The sequence below is a fragment of the Pan troglodytes genome, chromosome 10 (genome assembly GCF_028858775.2).
Source record: "Pan troglodytes isolate AG18354 chromosome 10, NHGRI_mPanTro3-v2.0_pri, whole genome shotgun sequence".
Classification (NCBI taxonomy): domain Eukaryota; kingdom Metazoa; phylum Chordata; class Mammalia; order Primates; family Hominidae; genus Pan; species Pan troglodytes.
Genome location: NC_072408.2, coordinates 55,630,437 through 55,652,984, shown reverse-complemented (window position 1 = coordinate 55,652,984; position 22,548 = coordinate 55,630,437). Strand labels below are relative to the sequence as shown.

Genomic DNA, 22,548 nt, shown 5'->3' with positions numbered 1-22,548 from the left:
GCTTGTGCATCACTCATGTTTAGGAACACTTTTTTTTTATAATGATGACATTAAAAATACTTATTGGTCATTCAAAATGAATTTCCTTTTCAAAACCTTAGTTTATTATTTTTTTTCCTGGTCTATCTGTGGCGTAATACCCTCCTCCCAGTGATTTGTAAGAACTTTTGAAAGTTGAAGGCAAATTGTATTTCATCATATGTATTTCAAATTTTTTCTTCCAGTTTGCCATTTGACTTCTAGTTTCATTATTGGGTATTTTTTCTTTGACTGCAGAAAATTTAAATTTGATGGAGTCACATATACTACCCTTATGTGATTTCTTTTTTGTTTTTATGTTTCCTTATTCAAGATTATATAACTATTAATTTATATTTTATTTTTGAAGTTATTTTTATTTAACTTTTTAATCTATTCGATGTTTGCTGTAATTAGTAATGTCAGTTTTATTTTTTTTCTTTTCAGGAAGTTAGCCAAATGTTCTAGCACCATTTTATTCTCCACTGAACACTGCTTCCATCATAAATTCGTGCCTTAATCTTCATTTTCAGTCTTGTTAACTACTTGAAGAGTTGATAAATCTTGGAATTTCAGTCAATCAATTAAACATTTTTGAAAACTAAGAGAATACTTTAACACTGCAGTAGTTCATGGGAGAATGCTCCCAACAAATAATTCATATTTTCACACTGCCTACTCACAGTCTGGCCAATATAGAGTAGATAATAAATAGGCAATAGATGGATGAATGAATTGTGGAAATTAGGAGACATCTTTTAAGTTAGATTTATTTTTCTTTGGAAGGGAGATAGGTTTTAATTTCTTGCAAGGTTGTAATTCAGTAGAACAGGAAGGGAGAAACTAATGCAGAGGAACAGAAGGAATGCATGAGATGGAGAATGCCTAGAAATGTTTGAGACATTGATTAAGTCATCAGAAATGGAAACAAGTTTAGAAACAACTTAGAAAATAATACACTGTAGGTCTGATAAATATTGTAAGATTGGGAGTTTTTTGTTAAATTATGGAAAATTTTATATAGATAGAATAGTAGAACAGACCACATGAACCGATCTCATATTATCTTCAACAATTATCAGTTCAAAAGTTGTTATCGTTATCTCTATCTCCACACATTTCATCTTTTCCTCCACCACTGGATGACTTTGAAAGAAATCCTAACCATTTCAACTATAAATATTTCAGCATGTCTCTGTAAAAGTTAACGACTCTATAACAACAAGACATAGACCCAATATCCAGGTTGAGTAGGAGTTTGCTATCTTACTAATCTAATGTATTAACAAAGTCTAGAGCATTCTTATTAAAGTGGTAGAGCATGAAGAACCTTCTACCTGGAGTTAGGAGATTTGCTGGGTTGAAGTCCTGGCTCTCAACTTCCCACCTGTGTGACTCCAGCAAAGCTCTTCACTTCTCAATTCCAAATCTCTATTTCCTCATTAGTGAAAGAAGGATACATAGTAGTAGTTGTATCCATTTCAGAATTGTCATCAGGATTGAAGTAACAGATGTGAAAACAAAACTAAAATTGTGAAGTAGTAACTTCCAGTCCAATCCTCTTCTTTGTAAATGATCTTGAGGACAGACACATCACCTGAAGGATAGATCATCTTTGCCTAGCCTTGTCTACAATGTTCTTGCTAGGTTTCTTTTCCTAAAAACACATTACTTAGGTACTTAACAGAACAAACAAACAAACAAACAATCAAAAGACAAAACCAAAAAACTTTGGGGTTATACACACCCATACTCATAAGTATTTCTGAATACCAAGAGAAGAGTATTTAGGTTTGCTTCTCTCACCTTTTCACCTTTCATTTCATGTACCCTGTCCTTTGTCTCAGCTCTAATAGCTCTGAGAGCTGATTACGTTTCGGGTGTCCCAAGTATCAGGATCCTGCCTAGTGCAACTCAAATTTCCACAAGTTAATTTAGTGGCCTTTTGGTGACCAGAGCTTCAGATAACTCACAGGGAAACAATGTTTATTTCCTCTCCCACTAACAGTCACAAAAAATCATAAAAAAGAGCAGCGGGGGCAGTTTTGATGGCTAACCTCTCTCTCCATCCTTTGGGGGAAAATTGCTCATCTCCCTATAGATGGAACTCTAAAGACAATGTATTCCTAAAAGGGGACATCTGGGCGGTGTCCTCTTTTCCCAGCGCCCTGATTTCTATTCTTAGATCTGGAGATAGGCGGCTTTCATTTTTCCTGCTCCCAGTTCCCAGACCTTCCGTGGGGCCGCAGGATCCCCGGCTGGCGGGTCGCGGAGGGTGGCCGGCCGGGCTGCGCACTGCGCGCCTCCGCTGCGGGGCTCCGGGCCTGTGGACTCGGCGGAGTCCGCTGAGTCAGTTTCTTCCCGCGCGACTCCCGGCCGCGCCGCCGCTGGGGTGGAATCTGGTCCCAGGAGGCGGCGCCCGCCCGGGGTCCGGTCTAGGCGTGCGTGGGGGCCACGGTCACGGTCATCCCGGGCAGGCCCGGCTCCAGCAGCCCCACGGCCGCCGCCAGAGTTCTGCGCGGCCCGTCGCCTCGGCGGAGCCTCTGGCAGGCCCCTGAGCTCGTTTTTGGGGCCTGAGTGGGGGAGGAGGAAGCCGAGCAGGAGGGCTCCGGAGAGGGAGGGCAACGGGGGGCGGGGAGCTGCCTCCTTCCTCATAAACAGGCGGGCGTGGGCGCCGATGGGGCCCGCGGGGAGCGCTGGCTGCTGGCGGTGAGCTGAGCTCGCCCCCGGGGAGCTGTGGCCGGCGCCCCTGCCGGTTCCCTGAGCAGCGGACGTTCCTGCTGGGAGGGCGGCGGGTTGGAAGCAGGTGCCACCATGGCTAGTGGCAGCTGTCAGGGGTGCGAGGAGGACGAGGAAACTCTGAAGAAGTTGATAGTCAGGCTGAACAATGTCCAGGAAGGAAAACAGATAGAAACGCTGGTCCAAATCCTGGAGGATCTGCTGGTGTTCACGTACTCCGAGCACGGTAATCACTTGAAAATAAACTGTGCTTTTATTTGTGCAAACTTTCTCCCCCTCCTCACATTTGCAAATTTTGTCCTCCTCCCCTTGACGCTGCTCAAACCCGGACTCTTAAGGAGCCGCAAACTCCCATATCCTTTCCTTAGGGCAGAAAGCAGCTGAGAATTCCAGGAAGGTCTTCACCTTTTTGACTTTTCTCCCCGTTTCAGACTAAAAAGGAAAGGGGGTGCTGTGGATTGTGACTTTGCTTCTTTTCCCCACCCACTTGTTTTCCAGCCTCCAAGTTATTTCAAGGCAAAAATATCCATGTGCCTCTGTTGATCGTCTTGGACTCCTATATGAGAGTCGCGAGTGTGCAGCAGGTAAAGGCATTGTTTTCACTTCAACTCATTCTCCCTTCTGTTTGGAAGGAGACGTTTTACTGGCAATGTTAATATAGCCGAGAGTTCTTGGTTATTCCCGAAATTTGGCTTGAGGAACCTCTGACTGTGATTTTAAGATGGGAATATTGTTAAATCATTAGGCAATGTAAACGGGATGAAGAGCCCCAGTATGTGTTCCCTGAGTGTCTTTAAGAAGTAACTTTATAAAACCAACAGTATGGATGGTGGTAGAAGGAGGATAAAAATGGGTTCGGGTTTAGTCTCGTTATTGGCAAGATGAATTCATTAGTGTTTAGACCTGACTATTCCAAGTATCTTCCCAATATAGAACATGTCCTAGATGAGAAGATTATGAATAGTTTGGAAAAGGGGAATAATTAATAGTGATAAAATGCAACTTTGTCACTAGCAAACTCTTGTAGAGTTCAGCACTTTTTAAAATTCAAAGATTTCTAGCCTTTAGTTGTAGTATACCTTGTAGTATCTAAAGAAAGTGATGTCTTATGAGACCCTCATAGTTTGCAACTGTTGTCATATAAAATGCATGTAGAAGTGAAACTTTTACAATCTGTACCATAGGAAACCCAGAAATTTGCTATATATCTTGGATTTTTTTTTAAAGGGGGCCTTAAAATCGTAATTAAGAATGATTTACAGTCAAAACAAAATTATAGGCCAAGGTGATAAACTTCCTTCGGAGCACTTAGAGATTTGGGGAACTGAAATCAGTTTTGTCATCTGCATGTTAACTCATGCAGAGAAAGAGAATTGGACTTTGAACTCCTTGGAGGTGCAGTCAGAAAGCCAATGTTTCTTAATGGTTGAGAGGCTTGACAGACATGAGGCATCTCAATCTTTAAATTGGTGTGGGTCTATCTTTATCTTGATGTTTATCTCTGTATCTAGCTGTGTCTAGTCTGGGTGAACCATCTAGCTTCTTTGATATGAGGACATTTACATCTGGAAGAAATATTTTAATTTGTTTTCAACTGTGAAATATTTTCCATCTGACTATTATAGATTTTCACGCTGCTATCAAACCAAACCAAGAAAAGATGGAGGCATAATAAAGATGCTGTTCTTTTAAGACTCAAAGTCGGAATTTTGCCTGTGGAATATGAGTCACTTTTTGGGCACTGGCCTGTTGTGCTTCCTGCTCTGCACCCACGTCATCCCTTCTTACTTGTCTCTGCTTTGGTGTTCAGAAGTGCCTGATTCTGGCCACCTTCATTCCCTAGACTCTGTACTTGATAGAGTCACTCCTGCTTGATACTGCTCAGGACAGTCAGATCCTGGGTAGGCGTTTTGGTCTGCAGGGTCTAGATAAGGCAGTGCTATACTTGAGAACCCAAGGGAGCCTGGAACATACTTCCTAATTCTTAATTTTAGAAATTGCTCAAGCCTGAGCATACTTGTCCGGAGTAGTTATGAGTGTCACTTAGTATTTCTGCCTAGAGAGTACCAGAGGCAAAGTATGCTGGAAAATAAGGAAGAGTCTTTTCAAAAGTAATTAATTACTTTTTTGGATATATCATAGTTGTATATATTTTGGGGATACATATGCTATTTGATACATGTATACAATGTGTAATGTTCAAATCAGGGTAACTGGAATATCCGTCACCTCGAACATTTTTCTTTGTGTTGGCAACGTTACAATTTCTTTCTTCTAGCTATTTTAAAATATGCAATAAATTATTAACCATAATTTCCCTGCTATACTATTAAATATTAACTTAATTGCTTGTATCTAATTATATTTTTGTACACATTAACCACCTTCTCTTTATCCCTCCCCATCCTTTCATTTCCAGTCTCTGGTAACCACCATTCTACTCTCTTCCTCCATGAGATCCACCTTTTCCACTCCTACGTATGAGTGAGATTATGCAATATTTTATTTCTGTACCTGGCTTATTTAATTTAACCTAATGACCTCCAGTCCCACCCATGCTGTTGCAAATGACAGGATTTCATTTTTTATGACTGAATAATATTCCATTGTGTATGTATATCACATTTTCTTTTATTTTTAGTTAAGTAATTAATTTAGAGACAGGGTCTCACTCTGTTGCCCAGGCTGGAGAGCAGTGGTGTGATCAAAGCTCACTGCAGGCCTGCAATCCGGGCTGAAGTAGTCCTCCTGCCTCAGCCTCCCAGGTAGCTAGGACTATAAGCATGTGCCACCATGCTCAGCTAATTTTTTTTTCTTTTTTTACTTTTTGTAGAGATGGAGTCTTGCTATGTTGCCCAGGTTAGTTTCAAACTCCTGACCTCAAGCAATCCTCCTGCCTTGGCCTCCATATTTTCTTTGTTAATCTGTTGATAGACATATAAGGTGATTCTGTATTTTAACTATTGTGAACAGGGCTGCAATAAACATGGGAGTTCAGATATATCTTTGATATACTGATGTTCTTTTTTTGGATATATACCCAGCGATGAGATTACTGGATCATATGAAAATTCTCTTTTTAGTTTTTTAAGATACCTCCATACTGTGTTTCATAATGGCTGTGCTACTTTATATTCCCATCAGCAGTGTACCACCATTCCCCTTTTTCTGCATCCTTACCAGCATTTGTTATTTTTTGTCTTTTTGATAATAGCCATTCTGCCTGTGGTGAGATAATATCTCATTGTGGTTTTGATTTGCCTCTCCCTAATGATTAGTGAAGTTTAGGATTTTTTTTTCATGTACCTGTTAGCCATTTGTCTGTCTTCTTTTGAGAAATGTCTATTTGGATCTTTTGTCCATTTAAAAATAAGACTTTTTTTTTTTTTTGCTAATTGAGTTTTTTTAGTTCCTTATGTATTCTGGTTGTTAATCTTTTGTTGAATGGATATTTTGCAAATATTTTCTCCCTTTCTTTATGTTGTCTCTTCACTTTGTTAATTATTTTCTTTGTTGTGCAGAAGCTTTTTAGCTTGATACAATCCCATTTGCCTATTTTTGTTGTTGTTGCCTGTGCTTTTGAGGTCCTACCCCAAAAATCATTGCACAGACCAATGTCCTGTAGCATTTCCCCAGTGTTTTCTTCTAGTAGTTGCATAGTTTCAGGTCTGAGATGTAAGTCTTTAATCCATTTTGAAATGATTTGTGTATATGGTGAAAGCTGTGGATCTAGTTTCCTTCTTTTGCACAGCCAATATTTGATTCTCACTGAAATCTCACTGCCCTCTTGGAAATATTACCGGATGTTTTTCTCTCATAGCGAAGTGACTGTAAGCTGCTCACTGAGGATCAAAGAGCTTGTGACAGACCTAAGACTCAAGTCTTCTCACACCTTCAAAATCTCTTTCCATCATACAATCTACTAGCTGCTGAATTCGCAAGCTTTTTGTGCAAGCTAGTAAAAAGCAAAATGGTTTGATACAAATACTGTGGCCATGCTAGGTACAATGACATCAATTTAAATTATCATTGGTCTTAACAAGGGGATGTAGAAAGGGGTCTCCTACTGACATTTTAATACTCACTTAAAAGTAGTATTTTTCCTTCAGATTTCTTTATATTATTTGTATAATTACTGTAAGTATCCTTTACTGCTTTATATGTTGAATTAGCTGGAAGTGCCAAAAGAAAAACTCTTAATGATGAATTTAAGGTATTAAGGTAAATTTCTCCTTCATTTAATTTAATAGTAATTCTTAATTACTATTTAAAATAAAGATTAAGGTTTGTTTCTAGATGCCATTTAACATGATATTCCAGACTGCCAGTTTTATTTTCAAAGTTCGTTTCACATTTTATTAATGTTTCTTCATAAATGACAGTCTTTAGAAAATTGACGGTTAGGCTAGGTGCTTTATATTTTTCTTTTCCTGCCCATCATTTCACTGTGCTCCTAAATTTTACATCTCTTTATTCTCAAGGTTTCAACCTTTGAAGAAGGGGAGCAAAATAAATGAAAGTGGCTAAAATTTTTTCTTTAACCCTAGACTCTTTCCTGTTGTGCATTAATTACATGCTTGAGTTTTTAGAATAATTATAATAAAGTAAAACTACCAATTTAATTGTATTGTAACTGTGCAAGATGGGAACCTTCTCTCTTAGAAAGATAAGCTTTTAGTTGAATAGATTAATGGATCAATTGTTACCTCTGCTTTGCTGCCAGAGATTCTATTTAATCACAGAAGTTCCATGTAGTGCTGGAGAGCTCAGTTGCCTGAATCTTTTTGCAAAGCGTTTACTGATACTGTTGCTTCACCAACCAAAACAAACAGGTTTTTTCCTAGAGTCAGCTTTGTAGGTATAGAGATGAGTTTGGCATCCTATGTGACTTTTTTTTTTTTTTTTTACCACCAGAAGCTGTTCAGAATGTTATTTTCTTAAATAGTTCGGAAAAAAGTCTTGATGTATTTTATGAAAGCACAAAAATAGTCAGTTTCTATGACAGCTGGATTGTCAACGTCTGTTCAGCTTACATGGAGGAGGATGCCCTACTTGAGTAGTATAGGTGGAAATAGCTATCAGAAATTGCTGCCTTTGAAAGCAATTTGAAATGATGTAAAAGGAAGTAATGACAAAATAAAGCAATTTATGTTTAATCTGGAAAAGATCCAAAAGTAATATTGTAAAGAGATCTTGAGTAATCATTTTTATCTTCCTAAAATAGCCGTTGTTAACTCCTGTAAGTGAGTAAGAAACTTGTGCCATTATTCCTTATTGGGTGCATGTAGATTTCTCACCTTGTCATTCAACTCCTTGCAATATTCAACTTTACTTATGCATCCAGCCTTATCCCAAAATAGCCTCTTCCCTGTAGCAGCTTCCTTATCATGTAGCAGCCTACTCTCCTCACCGCTCATGCGTTCTTATACAATCTGGCTTAAGCTCTACCTCTTCATATTATATTCTTCTCTGAGTAATTTCAACTCACACTGAGTCTTACTTTCATTATTTCTATTATATTGGTATTTATTACACATCACACTTAGATACTTTTCCATTAGTCTCTAGAGGGTACATATATGCACTTTCTCTCTTTTTTTTTTTTTGACGATGTCAAGTATAGCTCTATAGTATAATAGAAAGAATTGGAGATCCTTTACATTTAGAGAGGGAGGAGTCTACAGTAGGAAGAATAGGTTAATTTTCATCTCCGGTTTGAAATCAGGACTTTCAGTTTTTTTTTCAGAGGTAAAGAGCAACTTAGTCAAGTTGGCATCTTGTAAACAGACTGAGTGAAGATATACTTAAAATGCATCTATAATTTCATATTTTATTTCAAAATGTGAAAGAGCCTACTAGGGGTGTCTGTGATCTCTAGACCTTATCAATTCATTCTAGAGAAATCTAGAGGGAGCCATTGAGGAGTTCTACCTCCTGTCTATTTTATAGAGCTCTTTCTCTTTTTCTCCTATCAGATGTAGATTCAATTGTTAAAAATGCCACGTTTCTTGCCTCTGTTATTCTAGCTTCATTACTTGGGGAGCAGCCATTCTGATAACTTACATTTTGCTACTAAAATCTCCAACTTCACCTAATCCTTCATTATAAGCCACTTCATTTTTTCCTATAATTAAAATTTTAAATATGTGGAGGAAATTCTGTCAGGTAGATATGACTTAAAACCTACTAAGGGCCAGGTGCAGAGGCTCACGCCTGTAATCCCAGCACTTTGAGAGGCCAAGTCAGGAGGACTGCTTGAGCCCAGGAGCTTGAGACCAGCCTGGGCAACAGAGCGAGACCCCTGTCTTCACAAAAAAAAAAAAAAAAAAAAAAATTAGCTGGGTGTGGTGGCACATACCTGTAGTCCCAGTTACTTGGGAGGCTGAAGTGGGTGGATCACCTAAGGACAGGAGTTCTAGGCTGCAGTGATCTATGATTGCACCATTGCACTCCAGCCTGGGTGACAGAGTGAGACTCTATCTCAAAAACAAAAACAAAACCAAAAAAAAAAAAAACCAAGAAAAAAAAGTACTAAGGATCTGGTATAGCCATTCTTGCACTTAATAATCTTGGTACAACCTCTAAAACTATTTTTTATAGTTTATTTTATTTTGCCTTATTTAGACAATTGGCATGTCTATGTTCTTCATAATTTAGAAATTATATGTATTTATATATAAATTATATATATTATATATTATATATAAATTAAATTATATATTATATATTATATATAAATTAAATTATATATATATAATATATATATATTTGAAATGGATTCTTGCTCTGTCATCCAGGCTAGAGTGCAGTGGCACAATCTTGGCTCACTGCACCCTCTGCCTCCCGGGTTCAAGCGATTCTCCTTCCTCAGCCTCTCGAGTAGCTGAGATTACAGGCGCCCATCACCATGCCTGGCTAATTTTTGTATTTTTAGTAGAGACTGGGTTTCACCATCTTGGCCACATTGGTCTCGAACTGCCGGCTGAAATGTTGTATTTTTTGTATGTCTTTCTGGTATGATTTTTGGAGAAAGGTGTATCCTAAGAATATGGCTTGCTTTTGTTTCTGGGTAAGCATTTTAGGGTATCATTTTGTTGTATAACCATTATTTACAAGTGAGATAAGCATCTATTCCACTAAGATTGAAGAGATTCATGTTTGACTGAGTATGCTCTATTAACATTCTTTAAAACATGTGAATATATGTCTTTCTTGTTTTCAGGTGGGTTGGTCACTTCTGTGCAAATTAATAGAAATCTGTCCAGGTACAATGCAAAGCTTAATGGGACCCCAGGATGTTGGAAATGATTGGGAAGTCCTTGGTGTTCACCAGTAAGTATGATAGATATGTAAAACAAATGGCCTTGAGTATTTATCTATACACATGACAACCTTCCCTTGATACACTGTGTTTGCAATCCAAGGCTACTCTTGTGGAATTCTTTAAAATACAGATATTTTTCCTTGAGTCAATGATTTACATTTATAGAGAGCTTTAAACTCAGAAGTTTGATTTAGAAAGCAAACATTTAAGGTAACATGTCAGAAGTTATTATTTTAATAATATAATCATATAATTATAAAACTGGTTAAGTTGTAGATTTTTGATGAGTACTTTTGAATTCAAACCATGAAGAGATTTTGGCTTTTAATAATAGAACTGATACAAACCACTAGTTCTTAAAAAAATGGGAACTGAGAAAAGTTAGTTCTGTAAGTAGTAATTTGAAAGTTGATGTTCTACTGTCTTTAAATAGTACATTTATATATATATTCCTATATATACAGTAAGTTTAAACTATGGCTTTCAGAAAGAGTAAGAAAGAGGAAATTACCTTTCAGCACATCTGCAGCCAAATCTTGATAGTAATTTTACCAGCTATGTTTTTGCAGTTTGCAGCATAATGGCTTCTTAGATGAGACTACTTCCTTAGCCATCATTAATTAAGAAAATATTTTCTCAAGAAGAATGTGTTTCCAGGAAAATACATTTTGGATAGCTTTGTTTCTTGACAGTTAAAAAATATCTTCTAAGCTACTGAGGAGGCTGAGGAAGGAGAATCACTTGAACCTGGGAGGCGGAGGTTGCAGTGAGCGGAGGTTGCAGTGAGCCGAGATTGCACCACTGCACTCCAGCCTGGGTGACAGAGCGACACTCTGTCTCAAAAACAAACAAACAAACAAACAAACAAACAAACCTTTTGTCATTAACTTTAAATCTTTTTTATACCTAATATGACTTTTCTTTGTCACAGAAAAGGAAATTGTGAATATTTTTTGGCTTCCAATGGTATATGGTTTATGAAAATTTAATTTATGAAAAATTTTCAGGTGTTTGTATTGCTGATCAGTGTCAAGTGCTATAAATTTAGACAAATTAGAGCTATGTGTTTGTCCATAAGTGAACATGTCTGTGCTTATACATTTTCCCCTCTTTGACAAATGTGTTGCTCTTCTTGTTTTCAGTACATAAAGGGTGTGTTTTGGAAAGAGCATATTTACAATTAATTGGAGTTCTCGTCTTCAATCTAATCTCTGTAATTCTATGTATCAGTTCTAAAGTATACAGCATTTGATGAGGAATTACTCAAAATATACCAGTAATTAGGAATTGTAACTTTAAATGTCCCTTGGTTTGGGTGAGAATTTCCAGGAAGTCCAAAGATGAGCCAGTCTATAACCTCAGGGAGTGTTTGGGAAACTCATCTAGTCATATTCCTGTACAAACCAACTGTTCAAATTAAATTACATAAAAGTTTATACAGGAAATTTCATTCACTCACTCACTTACTCATTCACTCACTTTGTTCATCCAGTTGTTCATCTTCTATTCATTGAATGTTTTTGAAGCCTGTCCTCTGGGTCAGAAACCATGCAGTTGTGAAGAAGATAGACACACTGCTGTCTCCAGTGGAGTCTATTAGATCACTCCCAGCAAAAATTGATTGTAAAACAGATTTCTCTTTTTTCAAGGCCTTTTCCCTCCAAAGACTTACCAGTACTGAAGAAAAATTTCTTCCGTGGTGATAAAGTCAAGAATTGTGGGAATGGTATAGGGAGAGGTAGGGGCAGGGTGATTAGGAGGAAGGCTGGCAGAGAATCAAAGACTGGCTTCATTCAGGTCCTCCAATTGCCAAATGGAGATTATGCAACGTTTCTTGAATACATACAAAACTCTAGATGTGGCCAGCTCAGTCTTCTCCCAATAATGTAAAGCCAAACAATGCTTTGCAGGAATAGACTAGAGATTATATTTTGGGATTAATAACATAGGGATTAAAATCTTATCTTGAACTAACTAAACATTATTGATATGCTACATTCACTTTTTTTTTTTTTTTTTTTTTTTTTAGACAGAGTCTTGCTCTGTTGCCAGGCTGGCGTGCAGTGGCGTGATCTCGGCTCACTGTAACCTCTGTGTCCCGGGTTCAAGTGATTCTCCTGCCTCAGCCTCTCGAGTAGCTGGGACTGCAGGAGTACGCCACCACGCCCAGCTAATTTTTGTATTTTTAGTAGAGACAGGGTTTCATCATGTTGGCCAGGATGGTCTTGATCTATTGACCTCATGATCCCCCCGCCTCGGCGTCCCAAAGTGCTGAGATTACAGGCATGAGCAACGGCCACCGGCCCACTACTTTTTAATATATCATTAATTTCTCTTTTAAAAACAGTAGCAATCAATAATTTAAATATTCAAATGAATTCTTAATTTATATACACAAACTAACATCTTTATTATATCTCTATATTTTAATATATCAACATGTCTAAGATAATTTATAAATTTACATCATACATAAAAATGGGTTTGCTCTCAATGTATATAAGGCTTCATGATATTTTGAATATGGAGTTGGGTGAAAATAGTGAATCTGAATATTTGAATTTGAATATTTATTGGAAAATAAGTAGTGCTTTTAACTTTTTAAATGAGACACATAATAGTCCCCTGTTGACTTTTTTTTGTTTTTTTTAACTTTATTAAAGTATAGTTGACAATTAAAAACTGCTTATATTTAAGGTATACAATTGATGATTTGATATGTGTACATTGTGAAATATTCACCACAGTCAAGCTAATTAACATTCCCTGTTAGTTTTTATAAGCCTGGTTCAGGTTTGTAGAAAGAAACAAACACACATGGCCAGGCACGGTGGCTCACACCTATAATCCCAGACTTTGGGAGGCCGAGGCAGGAGGATCACTTGAACCCAGAAGTTTAGACCAGCCTAGGCAAAATAGCAAACCCTGTCTCTCCAAAAAAGAATGAAAAAATTAGCCTGGTGTGGTGGCATGTACCTGTATCCCTAGCAACTCAGGAGGCTGAGGCAGGAGGATTGCTCACTTGAGCCCAGGAGTTTGAGGTTTCAGTGAGCTATGATTGCACCATTGCATTCCAGCCTGGGTGACACAGCAAGACCCTGTCTCTAAAAGCAGGCAACAAAAACACATGAGCTTCACTATAGGGAATTAAATACAATGAGAGTAATAAAAAATAGGTGAGCAAAAAAAATGCAAATAAGCAAACTTTTGAGTATGATATTTCATTCTTATCTTGATTTCTGTTTTTAACTCCAGATTGATTCTTAAAATGCTAACAGTTCATAATGCCAGTGTAAACTTGTCAGTGATTGGACTGAAGACCTTAGATCTCCTCCTAACTTCAGGTAATATGTGTATATGTTTTTTGTGTTGATTCAAATTAAAAAAAAAGTTGATACCATTAACTAAATGTGTGTGTGTGTGTGTGTGTTTTTTTTTTTTAAAAAGATCAGGATTAGGGTAGCTTGATTTAAATGTCCTAAAATTGCATCTGTTTTTAGACCTAGTGATGGGACAGCCATAATGTCATCTAAATATCAGTTATTTCCAAAATTCTTTCTGTTTCCATCTCTTCTCCTTATCTCTTTTCTCTATACTTTGCCTCTCAAAAATCTCATTCAATACCTTGGTTTTAAACATTACCTTATATATTATCCCCAAATCTCTGTTGGTAGTCTGATGTTTGCTCCCAAAATCTGGACCTACATCTCATATTCCCCCAGGTTAGTGGTCATTCCTGCCCTTGCCACTATTACTTCTTTCTCCCTATATATCTTTAATAAATTTTCTATAATATATGTTCTGGAGTATGCCATAATCGTTACATTTTGAAAACACATAGGATTACTTCTTGAGTATTTGCTAGATGCCAGGCTTCACAAGTAAAATGCTTCACATGCTTTTAAACACCTGAACCTGAAAACACCCCTTGAGACAGGGATTTTATCTCAGTTTTCTAAGTGAGAAACACTGAAGTGCAGAGAAGTTGCTTTGGCCACTAAGAGGTAGAAACAGGGTCTAGTTCTCCATGTCAGGTTCCTTCCCTGAGAAAACTTTGGCCTGGTAGATAATGGACCTGAAAACAAAAAATCTTGAAATGATGCAACAGTTGTGGGCATTGCTGTGCTGGACACTGGCTATTATATAAGGTTCCGAGAAGAAAGGCTGCTCACAGGGAGCTAATCTTGAAGGGCTGGGAGGAGTTTCCTTCCATGTAGGGGAGGGCTTTTTAGGTTGAGAGAAGTATGGGTGCAGAGGCCTGGGAGGATAGCATGAGAGAGGCTGGATGTGTGATTGGGAAGGTTTGAATTGTCCTCATCAGTCCTGCTAAGAGATGTAAAGACCATGCTGGAGAAAGAGGAAGATGAGAGTATGAGGGAAAAACAAGAAGGTACTCAACATTTCACTACAGCTTTTTATGACCATGTTGTATGGCATGCACTAACAGTCTTTAACCATGATTTAATTTAACCTCACCCTTGGGAGGTATTTTTTTTTTTGATGGAGATTCATTCTCCATTTGGCGATGGACAGGAAGATGAGGGTTTATTAATATGAAAAATCTACCAACACTGGAATATATTAAAGTTAGCCTCATACAGTACTACTACTCCTATTCCAGTATTATTATTTTTATTGACAGAATAGATGCTGTTTGTGTTAAGTTTTGGATTATGATAGGAAATGTTTGGTATAGTAAAAGGCAAGAGTGTGACATGCAGTTAGTTCAAGTACGAAGAGATACCAAAAAAAAAATGTTTAGTGAGGAGCAGAGTTAAGCATATTTGGAGTGAAGATAATGTACGGAAGGAAAGGAGCTGATGAGATACATGTACTATAGTCAGTTGTGTGAAGGGTCTTGTTTTTCATACTAAGGATCATGAGAAGATCTTAGTAGATTCCAGCAGGGGATTTGCAAGACCACATTTGTGTTTTAGAAATATAATGCAGGCAATAAACTAGTTGGATAGAAATTGGGGACTGTAGAGCAATTAAGCAACTGTTTTTGCATTCTAGATGAGAATGCAAAACACAATAGGAATGAAGGTGCCTTGTTCAAAAGGAGTTTTGTTCAAAAGGAATCTTCAAGATGTGTAGGAGATATTCTTAAAGGACTTGGTAATGAATTGATTTGTTGCTTGGATAGAGAATGAGAAGAGAAAGGAGGGTGGAAGAAGGAAGATGACTCAGGAGTTTCTCTTGGGTAGCTATTGGATTATGGTATCATTGATGAAGACAGGGAACAGGAGTAGGCCAGGTTTGGGGTACCTGTGGAATATTCAGATGTTGTCTAAGAGGCATAAGAATGTATTTCAGATGTTTGGGGCAAGTTGTCTAGGCTAGAAGTACTGATTGAGACTCATGAAATTATAGTAAAGTGAACTGGGAGTTTATCTCATTTATAAAGATCTAGAGCTTGATAAGTCTAACATCTAGGGCAGTTAAGTGGTTTATCAACAAACAAACAAACAAGAAAACCATGGGTCTACAAACCATTCACAGTCTTCATGTAAAAATTAATTCATGTAAAAATTAACACATTAAATGTTAAAGCAGCTCTTTACTCAGAGCATATTATTCTCTTTAAAATAGGTAAAATCACCTTGCTGATATTGGATGAAGAAAGTGATATTTTCATGTTAATTTTTGATGCCATGCACTCATTTCCAGCCAATGATGAAGTCCAGAAACTTGGATGCAAAGCTTTACATGTGCTGTTTGAGAGAGGTATTTTAAAATGTCAAATTCCTTAAAGTATATATAAGAAAAAAAGGCTTATACTGGGAAAAGTAGAACACAGTTATAATAAGAAGAAGGTTTCTAAAATCCTACTATTTATTAAGAAGTGGGAGTTGTCTGTCAAGGGTGAGGAATGGGGTTAATTCAGAAGTATTGCTTGTTTTGGTGGGGTGAATTTCATTCGTGGGTTATAAATCATGCCCCTGGAGTAGACTTTCTTCAATTGCTTAACAAGGCATAAGGTTTACTTTGAAAACTGGATGTGTGGGTGCTATGAAAGAAAAAATAAAACTGTGAAGCCAAGCATAGGTTACACTGGGATTATGATGTTGAGTCATCACCAGAAATCATAGAAATTGCATAAAGAGCCTGAAGGTTTACAAAGTGTCCTTCAGGAAAAAGACTAATATGCATTTCATAGCCTGGCCCTGAGATTGATAACTGAGATTATTATGTAATTTTAGAGTTGGTTGGAGTCCTTGTTTAGTCTTTCCATTGACCTTAGGAGGAAGTGGGTCACAGCAGTGAAGTGAGCATCCTGCCTGAGGACACAGAGCTTGTGACAGTACAGTTCAATTAGCAATTATTTTAAGAGCCCCTTTTGTATCATTATGAGAGCCAACTGTGCTAGGGGTTTAGATAAGCATGATTTATGTGGGCCCTGTGTCAGTTATCAGTTTACCAGTCTAATTTCTTGCAGTTCCCAGAATGGGATAGATCACCTGATAACTGTTGAATTCCCTGTCTCCTCCCAGAAGGATTTTAAACAGCTTATAGATAATTATAATACACAAGAGTAAACAAAATGGATGAGAAAATGGGTGAAGGGACAATAATATAAAGCTAGATTAAGTTTACTGTGTTTCTAAGGTCCTGCATATTTACAAAGGGGTGGGCCAGAAATTTGTCTGTTTGCTTCCTATCTGACAAAGAAAAGAGGTAAATATCAGTGGTTACAAAGTTCCTTAAGATAAAAGTAAACCTATTATTCAGGAGAAGCAATTGGTCTCATGGGAGATCTGAGAAACATCTTCCCATGGGTTTTCCTGGATGAGACAATAAAGGACATACATTTTGCAAGGAATACAAAGTGTATTGCAGCGAGAGTGACTCTGTCAAAAGTCAGAATAGCATGGGCCTGGTACCCAGCTCTTTGATAATCATACACCGTGAAGTAGAAGATAGTTTACAGCGAGTACGGAATTCCTTCAGGCTGTCATGTATAAATGTTCTATCTTGCAACTAAGCTTTCGATGACAATTAGGATAAAGTTTGAGGTTCTATTGTCTTGCAGGGTCTGTAATCTTCTGTGTGGAAGTTTAGGGGCACATTCTTCTTCCTGGAAGGAGGGCTAGCATCACTTTATCACCATCGTTGTTTAGTCCATCTAAGACACTGGAGGTAGACCATAGAATGTTACAAAGAAGAATGTTACTCAATAGAAAAACCATCAGTGCTGAGAGCGTTATGACTATAAATGTAGAGTAGAAAAATTTCTGATTTTTCCAGGAGTATCAAGTTCTCCAGGACTCAGGGGTGACTATAAAGTTAATTTTCAAAATTTGAAAGTGTACTGTGGAAACTAGACCATAAAGTGAGAAAGTTCCATGATATTCTTCACTTGTTAGGAAAACTTAACTGATTTCACATTATATTATAGGGACACTCTGGCATAAAATTTAAAAAAATGAATGTTGATCACTTAGAGTGCTGTGTTTTCTAACATATTTCTGGCACCATTCTCAAGCTAGATAAACTATAATTTTATACATGTTTTTGAGGTTGTTGCCCAATAACAATGACTCCAAATGGAACTTACTGGCTTGATCAAATGACTTTAATTGTGAAAATTAATGATTTATATTTTTGCTGTCTGATGGAAAACCACTAAGACAGAGTATTTCAAAGTCTGATTACTTGCCATTTGCTCAAGTTGACAACTCTTGAACTGAAACATTTAGCTGAGCTGCCCTTCAGCAGCCTACCATTAATGCCTCCCCTTTAAATATTGCAATATGTCCAGTTCCAGTTGGCCATCTTTATTAGTCACTGTCAGTTTTCTCTAGAATTTCCCAAATGAAATTGTAAATAATTTTGTTTTTCTGAGAACTGCTTGCTGACTAGCACTTTTACATTTCAAAACATGGAGTACCTAACATAGGCCGAAACAAAATTATTTGAATCTCCGTAGCTTGTTTTCTCATTATAACATTCTTAGGAAGGGCTGCTTCACAGAAATATATTTTTTATTTAAGGAGATTACACTTGATGTATCTCACACAACTATAATGAATATTGTAATTTTTGAATAATTAAACTTTCATATCATCTTTAAGCTTATTCAGTATTTTGTCTTTCATTTTTAAGTCTCAGAGGAGCAACTGACTGAATTTGTTGAGAACAAAGATTATATGATATTGTTAAGTGCGTTAACAAATTTTAAAGATGAAGAGGAAATTGTGCTTCATGTGCTGCATTGTTTACATTCCCTAGCGATTCCTTGTAAGTAGCATTTAAATGTTATTTATTTTTTGTATCTGAAAAATTACAATATATCTCATTCTGAGTATATTTTAACAATATTTTTATTATTTAGAAACTTGTGGATGCTCAACCCATTCATTCATTTATTCATTTAATTAATTTACATTCACTGACATTATACTGAAGTTGGCTGTGGGCTTGGTGCTGGAGAAACAATCGTGGAAAATACAGATGTGTTCCTTACCTTTTCAGAGCTTGTAGTACAATGGGGGACACAGATAAGTACAAAGGTGATTACAGTGGCAGAAGTGATGGCAGATGGCAGAAGTACCTAGAGTTAGGAGATCAAATAGGAAGTGAGGCAATGTCTCTTAGCAAAGATTTAATAAGTAGAGCTTCCTGTGCATGAAGGTGTGACCTGAAGTGAGAATGCAGGCAAAGTGGCCCAGGCAGTGGGCATGGTTAATGTAAAGATGCTGGATCAGGAGAGAGCAGACTGCCTTCAAGAAGACAAAAGTAGCTCAGTAAAGGTGTGGGGTTATGAGTGTGCGTGCGTGCATGCGTGTGTGCCGCTGTGCATGCACATCCCCAAATATCCTATCCGTTTGTGTTTCATTGACAGAGGCAAGGGAGAGCTTGATAAGAGGCAGTAAATGAGGCCAGAGACATGGAGTGGAGAGCATGAAGGGCCTAAAAAGCCACATGAAGGAGTTTGAATTTTATTGTGACTCTTGATTAGCAGTTTAATGATGCTTTGAAATTTAGCCACATTTTTCACCAAAAATATTAATCAGAAGAAATTAATTTGATGTGTTTGCTACCAATGATTGCTATTAGGCTAAAATAATGGTTCATATTCTGTTTTGTTTTGTATTAATGGTTCATAGTCTGTTTTGTTTTGTAAGTGACCATTAACACTTTGTATTTCATGTATTACTTGTGTGGGTTTCTACAGGATATACATATGCATTTATCTAGTGATATTTTCATCCTCACACATGTGAAGTTTTGAGGATTAGAGTTAAACAATGTACCTGGTATGTAATAAGTGTTCTAAAATCACTGACAGGATTATTAGACAATATGTATTTTATATGTGTGTTGTATACTATATGTAATTGCATTTATGGTTTCAGATATGGAAATCACTGTGTCAATCTGAAGATGTGAGCCTTCGGTGTAGGCAGAGTAAAAACCCAATGCCCTTGTGAAAGAATGCTTTTTTTTGGTGATGTTTATAAAATCACAATGTTTTCTTATCCACAGGAAATTAAACACTGGAAAGTGGGTGGGGCTGAACAATAATAGAGAAAGGCCATGGTTTTACATTTCTCTGAGACATCACTGCCAACAAACTGAATATGTTTTTCATTATACTTTTTCCTTGGCTATATTTATTCATTTATTTATTTATTTTGGGCTGGAGGTTTTTGGAATCCATTGTTTTCCACCCACATCGGACATAACTCCAGTAAAAATGTGTTGATTCATAATGCAAAAGTCAAGAAAGTAGCAGCTAAAAATTAAGAAATCAAAAGTTTTTAAAACACTGATTCTAACTGAAAAACATTTGCTTTTCAGTCTTTAAGTCTATTGTTCTGAGTCAAAGCAGTTCATTTCCTTACGTTGTTAATTTTTTTCTATGTTTAAGCATTGTAATATACTTTTTGTGAAAACAGTTGATTAGTTTTGGCTGTGCCAAAACAAATACTAAAATGTTTTGCAAACAGCCTTTTTTTAAACAAAAAAAGAACAGTTAACATTTGATGCAGAGATATACATGTTTTCTCCATGTAGGTCCACACCTCACTCCCTTTATTGATTAATTGCTTTTTCTGGTAGAGTCTTTCTTTCCTTTCTGTTTTACCTGTGTTTGTCCCTAAGACTTATATTTTAATATTATGCCTCCTCTCTTTCCTTCTCCCATCTTTTCTTCCACCTATTTTGGAGCCTTCAGGAAGCTTGATTTTGCTGCCTTGTACATTGGTTGCCCTTCTGGAATGGAGGAAACAGGTCATAGCTGATTTTAACTGTTCCATCTGGTGACATATTCTTGATTTTCTTTCTTTTGGTTGGGGAAAAAAACCAATGCAAAAGTCATTCTCCAATGGGGTTGAGCCTCGTTAAGAAATAGACCCTCCACAATGGTTGAACTAGTTTACAGTCCCACCAACAGTGTAAAAGTGTTCCTATTTCTCCACATCAAAAAAAAAAAAAAAAAAAGGTAAGCAATATAACATGAGCCATATCTAATAGGACTTCAGAAATTATCTATCCTATAGTTCCAGGATGACGATGATGATGGTTGTGATGATGAAGATTGTGATGATAGTTATATGGGAGATAAAACTTTAAGCACTTTACATATTAAATTCTATAATATTCACCACATCTATTAAAATATGTTACATTATTGTCCCTATTTTACCAACAAGAAAACTGACCAACAAGATTAAACAACGTGACTAAGTTCACACAACCTATAACAGCAGAATCTATATCAATCACAACACAATTAGCAGCTATTTCTGTGGCAATTTTCAATAAAGATGTGTCTGGAAAAAAAAAAAGAAATAGACCCTCCAATTTATTTATTTGAAAACTTATGACCAATACATTACATTTCCAGACTTTCATTTTCAGTACTTTTCCTTTCATTTTCAGTACTAAAAGTACTCTGAAGTTTTCCTTTTTTTGATCTTAAGGCTTTAAGCCAAGAAACAGGAATAAAGTAAATTTTCCTTAATGCCAAAGATTAGTCCTACACCCCATTATGTTATTAATGAACAGCATAGTATTTTTTACAGCTACTTAAAGAACATGATGTTTAAATTTGGAAATGCAGTCATTATGCTGCCATCTATTTACAGTCTATATAAGACGTCTTTGTATGCATATTTGAAAGGAGAACATGGTTACCTTATTGATAATTATGATCTCTTTAAATTCAGGCAATAATGTGGAAGTCCTCATGAGTGGCAATGTCAGGTGTTATAATATTGTGGTGGAAGCTATGAAAGCATTCCCTATCAGTGAAAGAATTCAAGAAGTGAGTTGCTGTTTGCTCCATAGGCTTACATTAGGTGAGTTTCTTAGTTAATATGTCATCACACTCTGTATGATATACATATATATATAAAACATATATATGTTGCATAATAATGGATAAGTAGCATATTGACATACTTTGAATGAAAATATTGTAAAATCCCAGAAAAAATAAATTAAAACAAAAAGAAAATACTGTAAATTACCAAACTGTTCTGCTGTGCTTAGATGGACTTTTAAAAGGAGTGTCAAAAATAGATGTGTAGAATGTAAAAGAAGTATTATCTTAATCTTATTTTTATAGATGTAGTTCTATAGATGAGTTTTTTATTGTTGAGGCTATATTTAAAATATAATTATGTAAGAATTGATACATACAAAAATATGCATAACATATACAATATAAAGCATAATGCAAATGACTCACTATCCAACTTAAATGTTGTATATTCCCAGTGGGGGAAGCTACCCTGGGCTTCTTCCTGCCCTTGCTTTCTCTATAGAGGTTAACACTATCCAGAATTTTGTGTTTACAAATCTTTTGTTTATAAATACGATTTACTACATTTTCATGTTTCTCTAAGCAAAATTGTTAATGTTTGCCTGCTTTTGCTTCATCAAAATGTAATCATACTGTATGTTGTCTTCTGCAATTTTCAAATATCAGTGCTATGATTATAAGAATCAAATATTTTTGCATGTGGTTGCATGTAGTATTCTATTATTTGGAAATACCACAGTTTATTTTTCCATTTTTCTATCCATGGACATTTGGATTCTTTCTTATTTTATGCTACTACTATCTGTGTTAAAGCAGATAACTGAAAAAGAACAGTTAACATTTGATGCAGAGATATACATATTTTCTCCATATATAAATAAGGGTTAATATTTTAAAAAATATTTATTTGCCATTGGTATGTCCTTCATTGTGAAATATGCAATCTGTCATTTATCAATATTGTTCACAGGATAGTCTGTCTTTTTAAAACCGATTCATAGATTCTGGATAATAATGTTTTGGTGGTAGGTTATACGTATTGAAAATACCTTCCCTTGAACATCACACTCTGGGGACTGTTGTGGGGTGGGGGGAGTGGGGAGGGATAGCATTGGGAGATATACCTAATGCTAGATGAGTTAGTGGGTGCAGCGCACCAACATGGCACATGTATACATATGTAACTAACCTGCAC

At 36.6% G+C, this 22,548-nt stretch overlaps 1 protein-coding gene across 3 annotated transcripts in view; it reads left to right on the top strand.

Annotated features, from left to right (window-relative positions):
* The first annotated feature begins 2,610 nt into the window (after positions 1-2,610).
* The window catches only part of LRRK2 (leucine rich repeat kinase 2), a 143,449-nt gene continuing 123,511 nt past the window's right edge, over positions 2,611-22,548 (top strand). For all 3 annotated transcript variants that reach the window (XR_010148048.1, XM_001168494.6, XM_063785773.1), the window contains exons 1-7: positions 2,611-2,983; positions 3,256-3,341; positions 9,980-10,089; positions 13,337-13,425; positions 15,674-15,808; positions 18,188-18,322; positions 21,256-21,387. Coding sequence is in view for 2 of the 3 variants with exons in the window: in XM_001168494.6 (XP_001168494.1) it covers positions 2,833-2,983; positions 3,256-3,341; positions 9,980-10,089; positions 13,337-13,425; positions 15,674-15,808; positions 18,188-18,322; positions 21,256-21,387 (838 nt within the window). In the remaining variant the exon portion in view is untranslated. The remainder of the gene's footprint in view (positions 2,984-3,255; positions 3,342-9,979; positions 10,090-13,336; positions 13,426-15,673; positions 15,809-18,187; positions 18,323-21,255; positions 21,388-22,548) is intronic.